General features: G+C 35.6%; 1 protein-coding gene across 1 annotated transcript in view; it reads left to right on the top strand.

The window, feature by feature from the left end:
• Positions 1-18,110, top strand: part of ROBO2 (roundabout guidance receptor 2) — a gene marked incomplete at its 3' end in the record, with an annotated part of 701,349 nt that overhangs the window by 621,702 nt on the left and 61,537 nt on the right. The window contains exons 18-20 of the mRNA XM_079766360.1: positions 2,817-2,999; positions 10,713-10,755; positions 12,197-12,324. Coding sequence (XP_079622486.1) covers positions 2,817-2,999; positions 10,713-10,755; positions 12,197-12,324 — 354 coding nt within the window. The remainder of the gene's footprint in view (positions 1-2,816; positions 3,000-10,712; positions 10,756-12,196; positions 12,325-18,110) is intronic.

The following is an 18,110-nucleotide window of genomic DNA, read 5'->3' as shown; positions in this document are numbered from 1 at the left end:
TGACATTTTATTAACCTTTTATACAAATGAAGAAATGTTCTTTTCTCTTTGTTCTGTGAGGTATTATTTTCTCTTCAGTAGCTAAAAATATCACCAGATATATCTATGTCTCATATTAAAAATATGAACTCATTTTAAATACATTTTGACTATATTTATATATAAAACAATTAAGGGCAGATAGATTGGGAAAATGAATCAGGTTTACTAACTACATAAGTGAATCTGTATTTTAAGTCTTAAATTAAACTCAAAAGACATTTTAGAAATGAAATATAAGTACGTATAAAAAAGGCTAGCTGATATAACAAAGAAGCCTGCATTCTGATTGGCTTAACAAAAGACAAGTTTCTTTCTTATTTATAGCCCAGTCTAAAACGGGGCAGCATATTTTATACAGTTATTCAGGAAATTTCAGTCTTTCCAATCAATGGCTCCGCCATCTCTTAGGGAGGCGGTGTCCCCTAAGTATTGTCACAGCATATGGGTCAAGTCTGAAGGTAGTATGCATCACTTGTGTCCATGTACCATTGGCCAATACTCATTCACTTTGTTACACTCAACTATAAGGCAGTCTGGGTGATGTGGGCTGATTTTCTTACTTGGAATAAAAGAGAAACTGCAGTAAATGAGTCACCTGTGGTTTGCAGGACTCTCACGTCTAGACAGTTTACAACTTACATCCTTGAAGTTACCTGAGTGGCTCTTAAAATAAACCTTAACCTTAAGTAGGCCATAATTTTGAGTCACAAACTACTGTGTTTCTATTAACCTTTTTATGTACAACATCTAAACAACCCTCGCAAATAGAAGGCACTGTTGTCAATGAACAAAAACTGGTTCTCAAAAAGTTTAAGTGCCCTGCATAAGCTCACTGCTTACTTAGCTAGTAAGTAGCAGAGATGGTATTCAAATGCAGAACCTCAAAGTCCATGATCTTTCTAATATATTTCAGTGCCATGATAACTAATAAAAATTGCACATTCCTTTGATGATATCTGCTAAAATTTGCCATTTATATTTGGATTATAATTTACTTATAAATAGTACTTGATTAGTCACTAATAAGGTATAATATTGACATTGGAATCAGTTTAGGCTATCACAAACAAAGCTATTACGAATATTCATGTATTAGTCTTTATATGAACATTTGATTCCAAGTTGTAGTAATTACATACCACAAGTGGAATACCTCTTAGTAATAAAAAAGAATAATCTATACACAGCAACATAGATGAATCTCAAAACAATTGTGCTGAGTGAAAGCCAGATAAAACAGAGAACATACTGTATAATTCCATGTATATAAAAATCTAAGAAATAAAGATAATCTACAGTGACAGATCAGTGGTTGCCTGGGAGTTAGCATGGAGAGGTTGAAGGGTTGAAGGGAGGGATAATAAATGGGCAGGAGGAAACTTTGGAGACTAAAGGATATACTCATTATCTTGATAGTAGTAATGGTTTCACACCTGTATGCATATGTCAAAACAATTAAATTACTACTTTATGTATGTCAGTTTATTATATGTTTATTATGCACCAATAAAGCTATTAAAATAAAACCTTAAAAAGGAAAAATCACTTAATTCTCAGTGTTTAAACTTCTTAATCTGTTAAGTACCTACATATTTGTTCTTCAGTGATATTATGATTATGCCTATTTAAAAATGTGGATTAAGACTTTTAAAATTACCTCTGAGAGGTCTAGATTATCAAAAACATGACTACTTCTAGAATAATCTTAGTCCAGGTTTAAGTGTATGCTTTAATTAAGCAGACCTTAGAATTAAATTTCAAGTTGTCCTTTGAGCTCAACTTTTAAGTGGATTTTCAAGTTAGTTTCATATACTTTACGGTAATATATACAAGTTTTATCTTTTCATAACATTTTAATTATAAATACTAATCTTTATGAAAGGATGTTTACATAATTGTCATTGTTTTATGCATTGCATTGATTTTAATACATTCCTGAAAATTAAGTAGTTTGACCAAAATAAGTTCCTTGGTATGATATTAAAGACAGTATTAAGTTCCATATTTTTGAATCATGAATATTTGAATCTGGACCATGCTGTAAAGGAAAGAGAATTTGCAAAAACCCTGTGCTGAATGTGGCAGCTGCATTTTTTATTGTATGAGACTACTTTAAAATACTCTTTAACCAGAAACAAGGAGGCATCGATCGGACTATCGGGCCTCAGAGGGAGGATAGGGGAGGGTGGGGGGAGGGGGGAGAGATCAACCAAAGGACTTGTGTGCATGCATACGAGCCTAACCAATGGTTAAGGACAACAGGGGGGTGGGGGCATCGTGGGGAGGGGTGTGGGATGGGAATGGGGGGATGAGGACAAATATGTGACGCCTTAATCAATAAAGAAATTTAAAAAAAAATAATAAAAAAAATAAAATACTCTTTACCTAACTGAAGAAAAGTTGCCATTATTTCAACCCCTAGTAATTGTTTTAGTACTCATCTATAAGGTAGTAAATCGAGAAGCAGTTCTGAATTTATTCATAATAGTAAAACAATCATAAGAAAGCAATGTGGGTTTTTTTTTGTTTAAATTAATTTTTTTCTTTACTGATTAGCAATGTTTTTATAATCACATTTCAAGCTCATGATTTGATTATTCTTCTGTAACATAAAATATTGTTATCAATAATTGTGACAGGGTCAGGACACAACCAATATTACTTGCTTTCAAAGGAATTTTCTATTTTTGTGTGTGTGTGGCTTTAGAGCACCATGTGTATTGCTGTGTTTGTTTTTGTATTAATATTTACTAAAACTATTGTTTCTTCCATAGGCGGACGTAATGAAGTTGTCATTACTGAAAACAATAACAGTATAACTGAGCAAATCACTGATGTTGTGAAGCAACCAGCCTTTATAGCTGGTATTGGTGGTGCCTGCTGGGTGATTTTGATGGGTTTTAGCATCTGGTTGTATTGGCGAAGAAAGAAGAGAAAGGGACTCAGTAATTATGCTGGTAAGAAACTATTTCCAGCTAAGAAAACCTCTTATCTTTAGGAATGTGTTGAAATGAAAAATAAAGAATGGAATGGGATGGAATACTAGAAGAGTGAATGAATGAATCTTTTTGGCTTGTTTTAAACATCTTTTCTGTAAAATGCAATTATAAACGACATGCTTTAATGCATTGCTATTCAGTATATCACATTATGACCATAAGGCAATCTTTTTGCTTGAATTTCCAATGAAGCATAACAAGAGTGCACACTTATAAATGCTTAACCATTTTTCTCAACTAGTTCATCAAAACACAGAAATACACAGACTTTGCATGCTATGAAGCCATTCCTTGAGATTGTCCTTAGGCAAGAGGATTACTAAAATGCTCAGGGAAAAAAGGCTTGACAGAATTAATAAGACTGGTGATACATGAATTAAGGATTCACATTTAGTCAGGATTCACTGTTAAGGATTCACTGTTTAGTCACTTAAACAGATGTTTGGTTCAAGGTGACCAATCAGCATTTTAGAAGGAAGAGAAAGGAGAAGGAAAAGAAGCAGCAGAAGAAAAAGAAGTCCAATGTGTTCTACCTGCCTGAAAAGATGTTTTGTTTTAGAATCCAAAACAGAATTTCAAGGCTTTCAAAATTGTGGGCTTTAAAATATTTCCAAGATGAGAGAAAGAGAGAGAAAAAGAGAAAGAGAGAAAGAGCGAGAGAGAGAGAGAGACAGACAGAGACAGACAGAGACAGAGACAGAGACAGAGACAGTGAGAGAGAGAATTATCAAGTCAGTGACTAAAAGAATAAACTCAGTACTGAAGCTTGCTTAATAACAATTTTTTCTGCAATTCATTTTAAGTTTTTTATCTAACAATAATCAAAAAAGAAATTATCTCACAATATTTTATACTTTTAACGTTTATAAGCAAACAATTTTGATTTAACATCATTCTACAAACACTTTAGAATTTTTTTGAGAAATTTTATTCAATCTTCTATAACCTTGGTAAGAAGCATAAATACCTTAATAACTGATTTTAACAAGGGTTTCATTGCTTATTAAGTTTATAAACTGCTGTAGTTTGTAGACTTCTAAACTGCTGAGAATGTCTAAATAATGAAAATGAAAAAATAGCACCTACTTGTCTGGTCAGTTATTTTATAGAATTTAAACTTAATTATAACATTGTGGCCCATGGCCACATCTTATGAAAATAAAGTTTATTAGTTACTGGATAGAATAATCCCCAGCACTGGAGAAAGTATTACAGTGTCTCCATTGGAAAGGGGCTTCCATGCTTTGTGATCTGCTATCTTTCTGTCATTCTCTTTGTTATTGATTGCTGACTCATTCTTGCTTATGCTTTGAGAGCTGACTCACCACACCAGTGAGGGATTCTCCCCAGAAAGGGAAGGCAGGCAGTAACTGCTGAGTGTCAGTCTTGAACCTGGATGATGCTTTAATGTACCTTCTTGATATGCAGTGCAGTGCTCCACCCTCATTCCTGGAAGGTACTATCAACCCATGTGTTTAATCACTTACAATGTTACATTCTATCTCTGTGACACCTTCATATACTACTAAATCTTATAAAACATATACAAGAACAGATTTCATTCAAAGACTACTTTGTGTTTATCCCTTTGCTTGGCTTTAGTGAAAACATTAAAATATTGACTATAGTAGTCACTTCAGTGCAGTGTGGCAGTTTTACTCTCCACACTTCTTCACTCACTAATGCCTCATAAATAGCAAAGCTCTCATAATTAGTAGGTTTCTGCTTTAGTAAAATTATGTCAGACATATTTTTCCTTCTTTTCCTTTTTCTTTTAACAGCAGGTTGTGTTTTTTTTGTTGTTGTTTGTTTGTTTTTGTTTTTGCAAAATCTATGTATTTGATTTGAAAATTTCTGTTAGTCTTTGAGCTTGACAAGAATAGTCCATTCAATATTATCATTTTTCATAGTGATTGATATCCATCTGCTTGTAGAAGAACTGCTAACTCAGAAGGTGTATGCCCTTCAAATATTTTGGAATAAGGCCAAAGCAGAAAGCAGCCTTTCAGAACCTTTATACTTAATTGATAGATGGCTGTCTCTCAGAATGGATTCACCTTCAACTAGTAATTTGCCTTCCAGCAACTGCTGTTCCTTTCTTGTAGGTGAGAAGCAAATGAAAATTGAAACCACAGGTACCTAGCATTGCATATCTGACTTGCTGATATTTTCTACAAATTTCCCTCCAGAAATAGCCTATCCTCCACATGTTAAAGTGTCCATTTCTTGCCCTTATACAATGTAAAGAATATGGAGATTTTAAATAGGAATGATTAATGGAGTATATACTTTTCATGGGTTTAAATTCTGATATTTCATGAATGAGCTAATGATCCGTTTTAAGAGCACAGAGATTTCACACGGGGCTATTTTTCTCTGAAGTGTGTTATAAAATTATATTGAATAAGTTCTGTATGGTTCTGTTTATATTTTTATTTTCATAAACATTTCTCTGGGAATCATAAATTTCACCAGAAGAAAATGAGATTTTACTTGCAAGATGAAAAGCCTTAACACTTTTACTTTTTCACTACATTGTAATGTCTATATAATCTCAAAACTTTATTGTTGACTCATGATAACAAAATAATTTTTCCAAATAAACAACATTTTGGATACTTATTTAAATTAATTTACAATATAAGATACTTTCTTAATTTCAAGCCCTAAGTGTGATATGGTATTATATTTAAATATCTGATGTGTTACACATATTAAGAAACATGTATTTTAATGAAACTGGACCGATCTGAGTAGAATTGCACTGTAGGTAGAATTTGACTTCAGCACTCCCCTTTTCCTGCTCCTTTCCAAGTCTCTTCATGTCCACTAGAGGTAGAATGGGGGGATTTTAACTAGTGGGCAGACATGTAAATACCTTTCAGGTTGGAAATTCTAACTCTCGCAGGATGTCTCCCACTCATCCTTTTTAGGCAAAAACTCATTCAGGGACTGTTATCGCTGCTCTTCTTTGACTCTCCATCATGTGAAAAACTGTATTTGAGTGCTTAGAAGGAAGGGAAAGAAAACCTGCCCCTCAGTATTGATATTTTTCTTACGTCAGCTTTAACATATTTATCAGAGAACACTCGCAGTTTAACACTTTAGATTGTAAAGACAACTATCAAGAATCAAATGCAAACCTGAGAGCATTTCACTGAACATGTTTTGCTTCTTTACATAGTGGAAATTAGAGATTTCCCCAGGGCAATGTAACACACTAACTTTCTATTAATTTTTTCCTCTTTATCCTTTATTTTAATTCTTCAAAAATAAATATGCGCTACAGGTTTGCAAGTGGTGTAAAGAAGGTCATCTAGATTTGAAAAAGTATCCTCAGATTTCATGTTCTACATGAAGTCATTTTAGATTTTTCCAGGGCAGCATGCAATGTTATTTATCTTAATCTTCTTTTGAGCACTAATAGTCTTCTTGTCACTGCACCTGACATCCCTGACCGCTATAATAATTTACCAACTTAGTTGTTTCAGGGTGAAATAAGATTATAAAGAGATTTGGGCAGAAAATATTAGGTTATTTTTGAATCTAGAGTAAATGTTTGATCATATGTAAAACAGTGTTCATAAATAGAAAAATGAACAATATAAATTTAAATAAAATCCATGTAGCTTTCATGAGGATTCTATATAATTCTATATATAGATATCATATGAAACATATATGTTCATGTATTTTATATATCTGTATTAGAATCCACATGAAGCTAACATGACTCCTTTCAAATTTATGTTGCTCACTTTCTTATTCATAATTTTAAAGCATCAAATTTTTAATGAAATAAATATATTTTTACTTTTAAAAAGGTGATTTTATTTTATGACTATTACCTCTGTAGATAACAGATTTTATGACACTCAATAAGTATTAACAATTAATGAGTGAGCAAATTATGAAACATTAAACAATTCGAGTATAGCTTTTAAAACTGTTTCTGAAATATAAATTATTTGACAAAACTATCCAAGGACCAATAAAAGATTGGATGGAATTTTTATACTCTGATTATCTTGGCTGAGTTAATGCTTATTAAAAAGAGGATTAATCTACATTCATATTTGAGAAATAGCTTATCAGGAAAGGGACCAAGGCTTGGCTGGCAACATTAAAGTTTCCATTTGGAGTAGGAAAACGTGGCCTACTGGAGATAGGCGCTCTGAAAGCTTCCTTACCTCAAAATAGCAATTTACTGCATAGCCATGCTTTCCCTCCCCTTCACTCCTAGCAGGCATGAGATTAGGGTTAATCCTGTCAGATAGTAGTGCAGGTACTTTGTGTATGATATAAACTTGCAGAATCTTTCTACCATAAATCATTTGTAAATATTGTAATATATTCAAAGTATTTAATGGCATTCTAAATCATTTAAGATTGTGATTTCTGTAGAATTTTTTAGAAACCTTAGCATTATTTAGTTAGTTTTAGCTAAAAACGTCCATACATGGCTTGCTGAAAGTTCTCAGCTTAATATGCTAGCAGAAACTCCCGATAAAGATTCACACCTATTTCAAATTTATGTCTGATAAGCACAAAATTACTACACTGGGAGTATCAAAATCATAACTAGAATGAGATGTCCAATCACCTTTGCTCTCCCCATCCTCTTTGCTTTCAGCTTCAAAGTGGTTCAACATCTCTTTGAAATGATAGCTACCTCAGAACAGCTTTCAATTTGCTGTGGAATTTATTTTTATGTTTCTTTCTCTTTGCACATACACAAAAAAATATTGATAAAAATACCAAATGACTTCCATTTTAGGAGTTCTAATTGTTCATTCTTATTTCTAGTCTGCTTTTAATCCCATGTTCTAATAGAATTCAGTTACTTTTCATTGCTATTCAAAGTAGAACAAATCTAAAAGTTTTGGAGCACTTTTTCAAGGTGTCCTCTTATTTCCCTTGCTTTAAAAAGACAAGTAAGTAATTTTATTAGGTAATGGTCTTTTCTTTCTTTCTTTCTTTCTTTCTTTCTTTCTTTCTTTCTTTCTTTCTTTCTTTCTTTCTTTCTTTCTTTCTTTCTTCTTCTTTCTTTCTTTCTTTCTTTCTTTCTTTCTTTCTTTCTTTCTTTCTTTCTTTCTTTCTTTCTTTCTTTCTTTCTTTTTGATACACATATACAAAATGGAAGATTCTCATTATACTAAATGGTGTGTATAGGCCACTTTGAGTTAGTTATGTACTTACGAAATGTACTATGTATTTTTGCTTTTGTGTAGTGGGTATGCAGAGGTGAATGTTATGAAGACTTTACCATTGGTTAGTATGTGCAAGTTGACTGCAACTGAATTCTGTGCCTCCTCAGTTGTCCTCCTTTCTCTAATGGCATTTATTTTTCTGGCAGCAACAGAGACTTCAGGTGGGGAAAAAAAGAATCTAAATTAGGGAGAAATACTTAGCTTCTCCCTACATACCTCCTAACAGGTATTTTAAGGTGTAGCCCATCAGTGCCTGCTTATTTCCATATTCACAATGATATTCACGACACTTCTTTAACTCTGTTTTAGCAGAGTAAAACAGTCACTTAGAAATCATGTAACTAGAAAGTCACGTCAGATGGAAAGCTAAATAGCTGTACAGTTTTCACATTTTGTTGGGGTTATTTCCCTTATCAGGCCTCTATTTAACACCTCCCATGCTCAGTTTTTTTCATTAAATGTTTCAGATTAGTTTTTCTTTTTTGTTGTCAAATGCAATTATTAGAGGGACCTAATGAGTGTTGGACACACTGCCTGATTCCCAGCACTTAAGTGAGCCACTAGAAAACAGAGTAGCAGTCAGTGCTCCTCGATCGAAGCAAAGATTAGGTTACGATTGTTTTATAATGCATTTGAGATGTTGCCTCAAAAATTCATAAGACGGTATGCTCCAGGTGCCAGCCGGCATCCCTGAAAGCACTGCTGCACGCTGTGGTACCTCAGGAAGGGTCTGATGGCCCTTTGGGAATGTGATCGAATCACCTTACTGTCCTGAGACAGATGCCATTAGACGAACTTAGGGAAAGGACTGGAGAACTGTTTTTGGAAATTTAAAAAAAAGTATAGAGTGATCATATTTGATAGTGAAAATTTGAGGGACAGATGAATTACAGAGAGATTGTACAAAAGTATTTAGTATGTGTATACTTTAACAATAGGTTCCTCAGTTTACTAAAATATGAATCAATTCATATATTTTGATTTATTTTTATTTTTACTAAGTTAAAAAAACACACACATTGTAAATAAAATCAGTGTCTTCCAAAAATAAGATATGTTGGGTTCTCATATCTGAAATGTTATTTTCCCTTCATTCCAGTGACTGGTTTAGCTGATCCATCCTAATTTGGGGCATAATTTTAATTTTGCCATCCATAAGTTTCTAAATACCAAATATTTTGCATGATTTTCAAGTTAAGTCATTTCATCCTAAGTGAAATTATTTGCAGACTTTATCCTACTAATCATGAATATTCACATTTCCCTGCAAAAATATTGAGTATTGTTGACTATAATTTGTTGTCTAGACCCTCTCCATACAGTGCAACTTAATACCTTTCTCAGATTTGATATATTTTGCAGTTCAAATATATTTGGCTGCAAAGGTTTTGAACAAGCAATGATGGGCCTGAACTGATATTGATATTCTTTGGCTCATCCCATGAAGCCCACTTTCATGCTGTTAGTTGTTGAATGGAATCTGGTGACGGGAGGGAGTAGCTTCTCCAGCTGTGATTCTATTGGATGCTTGTTGGTGTTGCTAATAAGTTCCACAGTTTTATAAAGAACTCGGGTTTGTAATCATTACATACAAGTGGAATATATTCAGTATTAATTATTTGAAAATATGTTTGTGAGTGTTGGATGATGAAACAAAGCACTGAGTACATCACTATCTATTAAATACAGTTCACATGTATTGTAACTATAGCTGCTCAACTCAGTGCTTATCAGTGCGCCTAAAGGCTCGATGACAGTGAGGAATATGCTGTCAACCTATGTCACCTATGTCATTGGACTCTCTTGTTTCAGTTTCCATTATTTGCATTTTATGCATTCCTTCTAATTAGGATACTCATATATTAATAATAAAAGTCATGATTTCAGCCCTAACCGGTTTGGCTCAGTGGATAGAGCATCGGCCTGCAGACTGAAGAGTCCCAGGTTCGATTCTGGTCAAGGGCATGTATCTTGGTTGCGGACACAGCCCCAGTAGGGAGTGTGCAGGAGGCAGCTGATCGATGTTTCTCTCTCATCGATGTTTCTAACTCTCTATCCCTCTCCCTTCCTTTCTGTAAAAAATCAATTAAAATATATATTTTTAAAAAGTCATGATTTCATAATCCTCCAGTATAACTTGTCAGTTTTAACGCCTCTAAATATATACTGGTACACCAATTGTAACATTTGACATCCAAATACAACTTGTCCCTTTGACTTAACCATACATTTGGCTTAAAGAATTTTTAAAAGTCTTATTATTAAAGTTGGAGCAAGTGATTGCTTTGCCCTGAGCCAAATCATTCCTTTCTACTCTCTGTACAATTATGTTAATTATATTTTATTAAAATTCCCAGAGGCCTCAGCTCTAAACTAAAGACCAATATGTACTTTTTATTAGTTGTAATTAATATTGACTACCTGTGTGTGTGTGTGTGTGTGTGTCTTTTTTTTTTTACAGTTACATTTCAAAGAGGAGATGGAGGATTAATGAGCAATGGAAGGTATGCTAAAGAGATTCTTTTTTTTTATTGTTATTACCATTTGTAATCAGGATGAGGGGAACTCTATAGTAAGAGGCATTATTGTAATAAACGATCACTTACACGTCTGAGAATTCTAGGAGGAATTAAATGGCTTACCACAGGTTTAATGATCTATCTGTTGTGCACTTTAGAGAAATCAAGTCCAGATGTTTCATATCTCCCAGATGTCCCTGAAGAAATTAGTAGTAAATATCACAAGGAATGTGTTCATTTGTTAGCAGGATTTTTATTGCATTAATTAGACATTAGCAAATGAAGTTGCTGTTGTTTAAGACTCCTTATTGGCTCTCACTAAATTGCAGTGAGTGAACAATTACACATAATCGATCACAAAGTAAATGATTCATGTATGATGGATAGGCTGTAGATTGATAGGACTGGATTCCACAACTTTAGATACTCAATTGAAATTGATAAAAGCTGATAACAAACTCATATATCCTCATCTGTTTTCCCTTTGCCAATATGGAGATTGTAATTAGGCTCTGGAAATAACTTCCAATCTCCCATTTAATCAATATTTTTGCAAAAAGAGATTAGGTCTAATGAGAATTACTGTATGTAGCAAGAAAGCAGTTGGATCTTCTTATTGCAGTTTCCATAGAAACTCGTGCTTCTCTTAGGGATTGTACCAGAGAGTCTATAAAAAAAAAAAAAAAGAAGTACAATGGTTATAAATGTTGCTATTTTTTGTAAATAATTTAATAATCTATACAGGAATTAGAATCTCCATCTTTAATATTAAAAATGTGAATTCTTTATTAGCTATGACGCGAAGAAAGTTTTCTTCATGGACTTTATGCACATGCCGGATGAGATCACAGTGGTTCTTTTATTACCTTAGCAGAAAACTGTAATATACCCCTTATATTTTGCAATTTAGAGAACCTGGAAATGTGCTATTGATGGAACAGTATAAATACTATTCATTAATTTTCCTCAAGCTCTTTGCCCTAAATCAAGCATGAGGCTCATAACAAGGGTTACAGCATTCAGGGGACAGATAAATATGGGGCTTGCAGGAATCAAGGAAGCAATAGCCCCGAGTCCTGGAAATGGCTGATACTGAGCAGTCACTCTGAGCAATTGTTCCCTTGAGGTGCCAATTCATCATCAAACCTCGTTTGGGGATCCTGCTATGTTACTGATTCCTACCAGTTTCAGGGCAGATGACAAAATGTATTTGATGTCAGCAGAATCCCAGGCAGGACCCTCTGCTGCCACTGACTTCTATATATAACCTAATGAACTGCTAAAGTTCCTTAATTTTAGAAAGCCTACACATTTTAATTTGAAGTAAATTAAAATCTTAAGTTCTTAAATTAATTTCAGTGCATGAGACAGGTGTCCACATCTCCCACTGAGTTCCACCGATTGATTTCTTTTTAATCTTTTTTAGCCGTCCAGGTCTTCTAAATGCTGGGGACCCCAATTATCCGTGGCTTGCTGACTCGTGGCCAGCCACAAGCTTGCCAGTCAACAATAGCAATAGTGGCCCAAATGAGATTGGGAATTTTGGGCGTGGAGGTAAGTTATCTTTTTCAAAATTTTGTTATTTGTTTTTTTGGCTTTTCTAGATTTTTTAAAAGATATACCAAAGAGTATTTTTCATATTTAAAATTAGTGAAACACATGTACTAATAACACAGTACATTTGCAGAATATTTTATTATAAAACTATTTTGCTATATTACCTTGAGTAAAACTAAATTTTAAGGAAGTCATTACTAACCAAGAAGATAAATATCCATAATACATTTTGTTTTTTAAGACTTTTCACTATGCTGCTAAACAGGACTCATAATTTTGGTCTAGTTATTTCACTGCTCTCATTCATTCATCATATATTTAATGATCATGCCCTTTGTACCTGGCATTATGGCAGACAGTAAAAATATAATATTAATATTATAAAAAATGGTCTTTATGCTCATATAATATATTATATACTGAGTATACACTTGAAGTTAACATGTTGAGTGAGAACTTTTCTGTAGTTCTGTAATTGATATCTGGTACTCCAAATAAAAGACAAAAAGGTGCTAAGTAGCTGACATGCTGAAGTGTCCAAAATTTGGTGCCAGGGTTCTTTCCATAGGTCTTTATCGGGAGACAGGATTGGACTTACTATAAATACTCAACACTTCCCCGCCTCCATCTTTCCAACCAGTCAATAAGAGATCGGTGGGTTTAGAGAAAGACTTGACTAGAGAAGTCTCCGGTCCCAGTGTTTAATTTGGCACATATATATGAGTTTGCTATTGGCAGAAATTTGTGCAGACAGCAAATGGACTTGAGCTGTGCTGCCAATATCCCACATGAAAGCTGCCCATTGGAAGAAAGACAGTTCTATGAATGGAGTGTTACTTAAGTTGATATCTGAAGGAGAGATAAGAATTAGTAAAAAACGGGACAAAAGGTGTGTGGAGAATAAGCTAGCATAATTTAAGGCACAGATATAAGATAGATATTGACCTATTTGAGAAATTAATTATCTAGTGACTTGAGCATAAAATGCAAGACAGCAGAAGTGGTAAAAAAAATCACAGTTTGCCTTCTAAGCCACACAGAGACTATAAACTTTCTTCAAAACATGACCAGAAGCCACTCAAAGATTTCTAAGAGGAGAATGCTAGGCTCCAAATACTGTTTTAAGTCATCCAGCCCGTTGCTGGGTGGAGAATGGAGTTACAGTGAAAAAAGTGAGGTGATTAATTAGGAAAGTAGTGCTGTTATTTAAGAAAGTTTGGATAAATCCACTGGAAGATTTCTATATTTCTAGGTAGAATTACTGCAGGAAACCCAGGACTAGATTCAACTATTCTGAGTCTACTAGCCTCAGTGGTGGATTTCACATGTATGAGTATATAAAGATATTGACTTAAAAGAATAATCATGGATGCTGGCTTTTTCTCTTTAAAAATGGAATACCACCCAGCCAATGTGGCTTAGCGGTTGAGTGTTGACCCATGAACCAGGAGGTAATGGCTCCATTCTCAGTCAGGGCACATCCCTGGGTTGCTGGCTCAATCTCCAGAAGTGGGTGTGCAGGAGGCAGCTGATTAATGATTCTCTCTCATCATTGATGTTTCTATCTCTCCCTCTCCCTTCCTCTCTCTAAAATCAATAAAATAAATAAAATTATTATTTTTTAAAAGAATGGAATACCAATGCCAGTTTGAATATCATTAAAATAGTATTTCAAATAATACTATTAAGTATTGTATAAGTATGCATTCTGTTAATACCAACTATAATAAGGTGAACTCCCTCCCATTCTCCAAATAAAATACAGAAAATAATCATTCTTAGCTCTTAGGTGTGTAATGAGAATTAAATGGATGACACACACACACACACACACACACACACACACACACACGGGTTTAGCACAAACCTTACCATACAACCAGTGGTCAATATGCATCATTGGAGTGAATAAGAGAATAGAAAGTAAGTTTTAAGATCATTCCACTTCTAGTTTACTTTCTATAATTTAGTAGACCCTGTTTAGGATTCTTATATGGCCAGAGCCTCTGAAAGTGGCTGCCTTCTCTACTTGACCAAACTCTGAGCCTGCACTATGGGTTATCACTCTACCATGCTTAAGTTCTGTACTTGAATATCTCCTCACCAGGTAGGCAGAACATGCCCCCTTGACCTACCCAGACTACTTGTGTCAAAAGAAATTCTGTTCCCAAGGCTCTTTTTAAACTTTACCTTTATTGTTGAAAGTATTAAACATGTCCAAATTTTCCCCCTCTCGACCTCCTCCACCGGCTTACACCCCCTCTCCAAGCCTTCCCCACACTATTGTCTGTCCATGGGTGCCCCGACCCGCGGGGCAACAACGCAGACACCAGAGACGAACCTAAGAGAACGAGACAAACAAGGGACGCGAAGAATGGAGGCAAGACAAATGGGTTCTGATCAAGCCTCAAAATTTTATTCTTACAGCGGTGCCTTATATCCAAGTCAGGGAGTGGGAGGTGGGGCGCGGGGAGTGAACTGTGGACCTATCAGTGCTTGCCAGCAGGGGCTGCAGGCAGGGGAGGGGGTATGAGGAAGTAGCCGTGGGTGCACGTGGTTTCTAGAAGGGGAGATGTCTAGGAGGGATGGGGGCTGAGCGGGTCATGTGGGTTAGATAATTTGCTAAGGTCGTAAAGGGTGCTGACTATAGATAAAGGATGGGGCGGTTGGAGGGCAGGTGTGGTGGTAGAAGGGCAGTTATGCGAAGAATGCTTTGTCCTTAGGCATGAGGAAGTAGGCCTATGGTGAGGACCAGTTTTCCATGAGGTTCTGTTTCATTAGCTTACTAAAATAATGTTAGAATTAATTTGTCATTGACTCTTGGCTCCTGACATCTCCTCCCTCTCTGTTTAAGAGAAGGGAGTGGGCCTTAACCAACCGGGGAGACATTGACCTGGTTCCTCCCGTGGGCTTTGTATGCCCACCGTGTGTGGCTCTTGACATCTTTTGGGGAGGAGAGGCAGAGCCATTATTTTTATTGATGTCAACCTCTATGCAAACCAGGTGTACTCTCAGGGAAATCCAGGAGGTTGAAAATGTTTGAACCTTCCCTTGCAATGCTTTGCTCTGCACCCGGTTTGATACCCATACCTCTGGCTCTGGCTAGAGCGTAGGTAAGCATCCCTCTGGTTAAGATGCTGTCCCCGTAGGGAAGGAGCGAGTCTGGGTCTGGAGGTTTTCTCGCTCTTGGTAAACCGAGCCCCACCTATCGGCCATTTCCAGGCATTGATAATGAATCTGAATGGGTTTTGCTAAAGCTGAATCTATTTGCTGTTTTACGAGGTCGGTTATTTTTCTAAATGCCCAAGGGCCAAATGTCTTCATGGCTGGAGCATTCCTGTTAATTCCTCTCTGTTGCAGGAATCCACATGGTCTAGGAGTTGTTTTCTGAAAATATACAAACACATTCTCGACCAAGGTTAATAGAGAACTCTTTTCTATAAATTTTACTTGGGATCCTTTATTTTTTGCCCAAACAATTTTCCTTTGGCTTATTTTGACACCATATATGTTTTTCATGGGTGTCCTGCTGTGTGAAAATTAATTTTCAAAGTAAAAAATTTTTTCTAGATGTAATTTACTTACAGGATATTTTTTCTTACATGGTATTTTTCCACTATCCCCCTTTTTTATTTAATTTTTAGGAGGTTTTGGAAGATTTTTATAATGCAGTCTTGATAACTTTAAATTTTAATTTCTGCACAAAATATGACTGCTTTAGGTTCATTGCATGTTAAGTAATTTTACCATGAAATGAACCATCAATAGAAATTTTGGTTAATACTTTAGGAACAGCTTTTGTACAATTACATTTTCTTGAATATTTATTTATTTTCAATTAGCCAATTTAAATTAATCTGAAAACTTGACTATTTTACTGTCAAATTTAATACTCATTAAATAACAACAATCTTAGTTTACTCAGTAAATATTAATGGAAAGGATTATTTTGCATCCTTGAGAAAGCCCTGAGCATTCCTGGATTTAGATATAGGGCAGCTGCCATCAGCCAACTCTCTGTTGCCTGGGTCTCAATCCAAGCTGGGCCAAGTCTCTTTCTGTATCTGGGTCCAGATCTGATCTGGGCCAAGTCTCTGTATGTTGCCTGGGTCCCGATTTGAGCTGGCATGGGAAGCGCGAAGCAGCCATGGGGCAGGAGACCTCCTTCAGAAGGGGCGAGTGTTCAAGCCCCTGTAATGTTGGGGGGGTGAGGTTCTGTGCCCCACCTCTGTTGACCCCCAAGTTCTCTCCTGATGGCCCCTCTGCGACTGTGCCTGTCTTAGGTTGTTCCTCCCTTGAGGAATCTTACCCGTCTTTGACTAACCAGCCATCCTCCGGGGCCAAGCAGGGTGATGTGAGGTTCAGTTCTGTCTCCTTGGTAGCCTACGCCCCTATGGCCTCCATGCCCAGTACCTGCCTTGGGATCCCCTCGCCTGCTGGCGGGGCCCCGGCATTGATCACATATCTTGGGGAACCCAGGTTTCTTCTCCAGGGAGGGCCCATCTCACGCCATTGGGCGAGAGACAGATCCATGGTACCAGTCATTATGAGGCTTCAACCTCAGCATGAACTGAAAACTCAGGCAACAGCTGTGGGCAATTGGATTGTGAGAAGAGGGTCCCTCTTGGCAAAAAGAGCAAGAAGGGTCAATATAGAATGCTCAAATGCTTTCCCAAGGGGCTTTCCACACAGTGGAAGGGATTAAATTCTTTCATGTCCTTTTTAAATTGCTGCCAAACATTCAAAGAATTAATTTGTAAGTTTGGGATAATTGTACAATGTGCTGTTGTAAAATATCAAAAATTATAATGAAATTTTAAAGTATCATGTAAGAATATTCTTTGTTCTAGGCCATGGCAATTCAATCTCAAACTGGCTATCAATTTCTTTTGTACACAAAAGGTTTTAACCAGTTAAAGTCTCCTAATAATTTCTAAAAGTCATTTAATCTTTTCTTATCTACACCTTCTGAGGTCTGATGCGTTGATTATCAATTACAATCTCTGATGTTTGAAGGAAAACTCTATTTTCTCCCAAAATAATCCGCAGGCTATAGAGAGTTTCATTTAAGGATCTTTGTCTTTCTTTTTACAACAAGCAACCTGTATGGTTACAGCTTGAAAGGCAAGCCTCAGGCGACTAGCTAGCTATATTACAAGTATTCTTACAGTAAGGCTGACTACTAATTTACTTTCAGATTTAACATTTTAATAACAATTTTCAGTTTATACTGTAAATGTTAGTGAAATAGAATTTAAAATCTTAAAATTCTTTTTTATAAATTTATAATTATATTTTTAAAGTATCCTCTTAGGCTTATTTGAATATACAGAGGAATCATGGGAAGCCTTCAGTAACCCTTTTTAGAAAACTTATTTAAATTGCTTACAAAGACATTGGCTTATTTAAAGGAAGGGGACTGGCCTTTGTTATTACAAGATGGTGGGCAGTAACCACGTGGCCAGAGAGGCAGGCAAGATGGCGGCTGCCTCACAAGCGGCAAATGTTGCCCCGCCTCTAGCTTAATTAAGAATGCTGGCGGCTACGAGCCAGGATTCAATTACTTATAAAAACATTGGCTTCTCATGTAACTTAATTTATATGAGACATTGATTATATTTTAAAAATCCAATTTATAAAGTAACTTAAGTAGATATCTTTAATTTAAAAAGCAAAGAAACCTATTCAGTAAAACTTATAGGTTTGATATTTTATTGGTCTGATCCAAAAGTATGAACACTGTCCCACCTCCAGCCGATCCAAAAATGCAGGCTGCTTGAGGC

This window comes from Cnephaeus nilssonii, assembly GCF_951640355.1.
Source record: "Cnephaeus nilssonii genome assembly, chromosome: 3".
NCBI lineage: Eukaryota > Metazoa > Chordata > Mammalia > Chiroptera > Vespertilionidae > Cnephaeus > Cnephaeus nilssonii.
The sequence above is the reverse complement of the archived record's forward strand: the minus strand, read 5'-3'. Positions and strand labels throughout refer to the sequence as shown.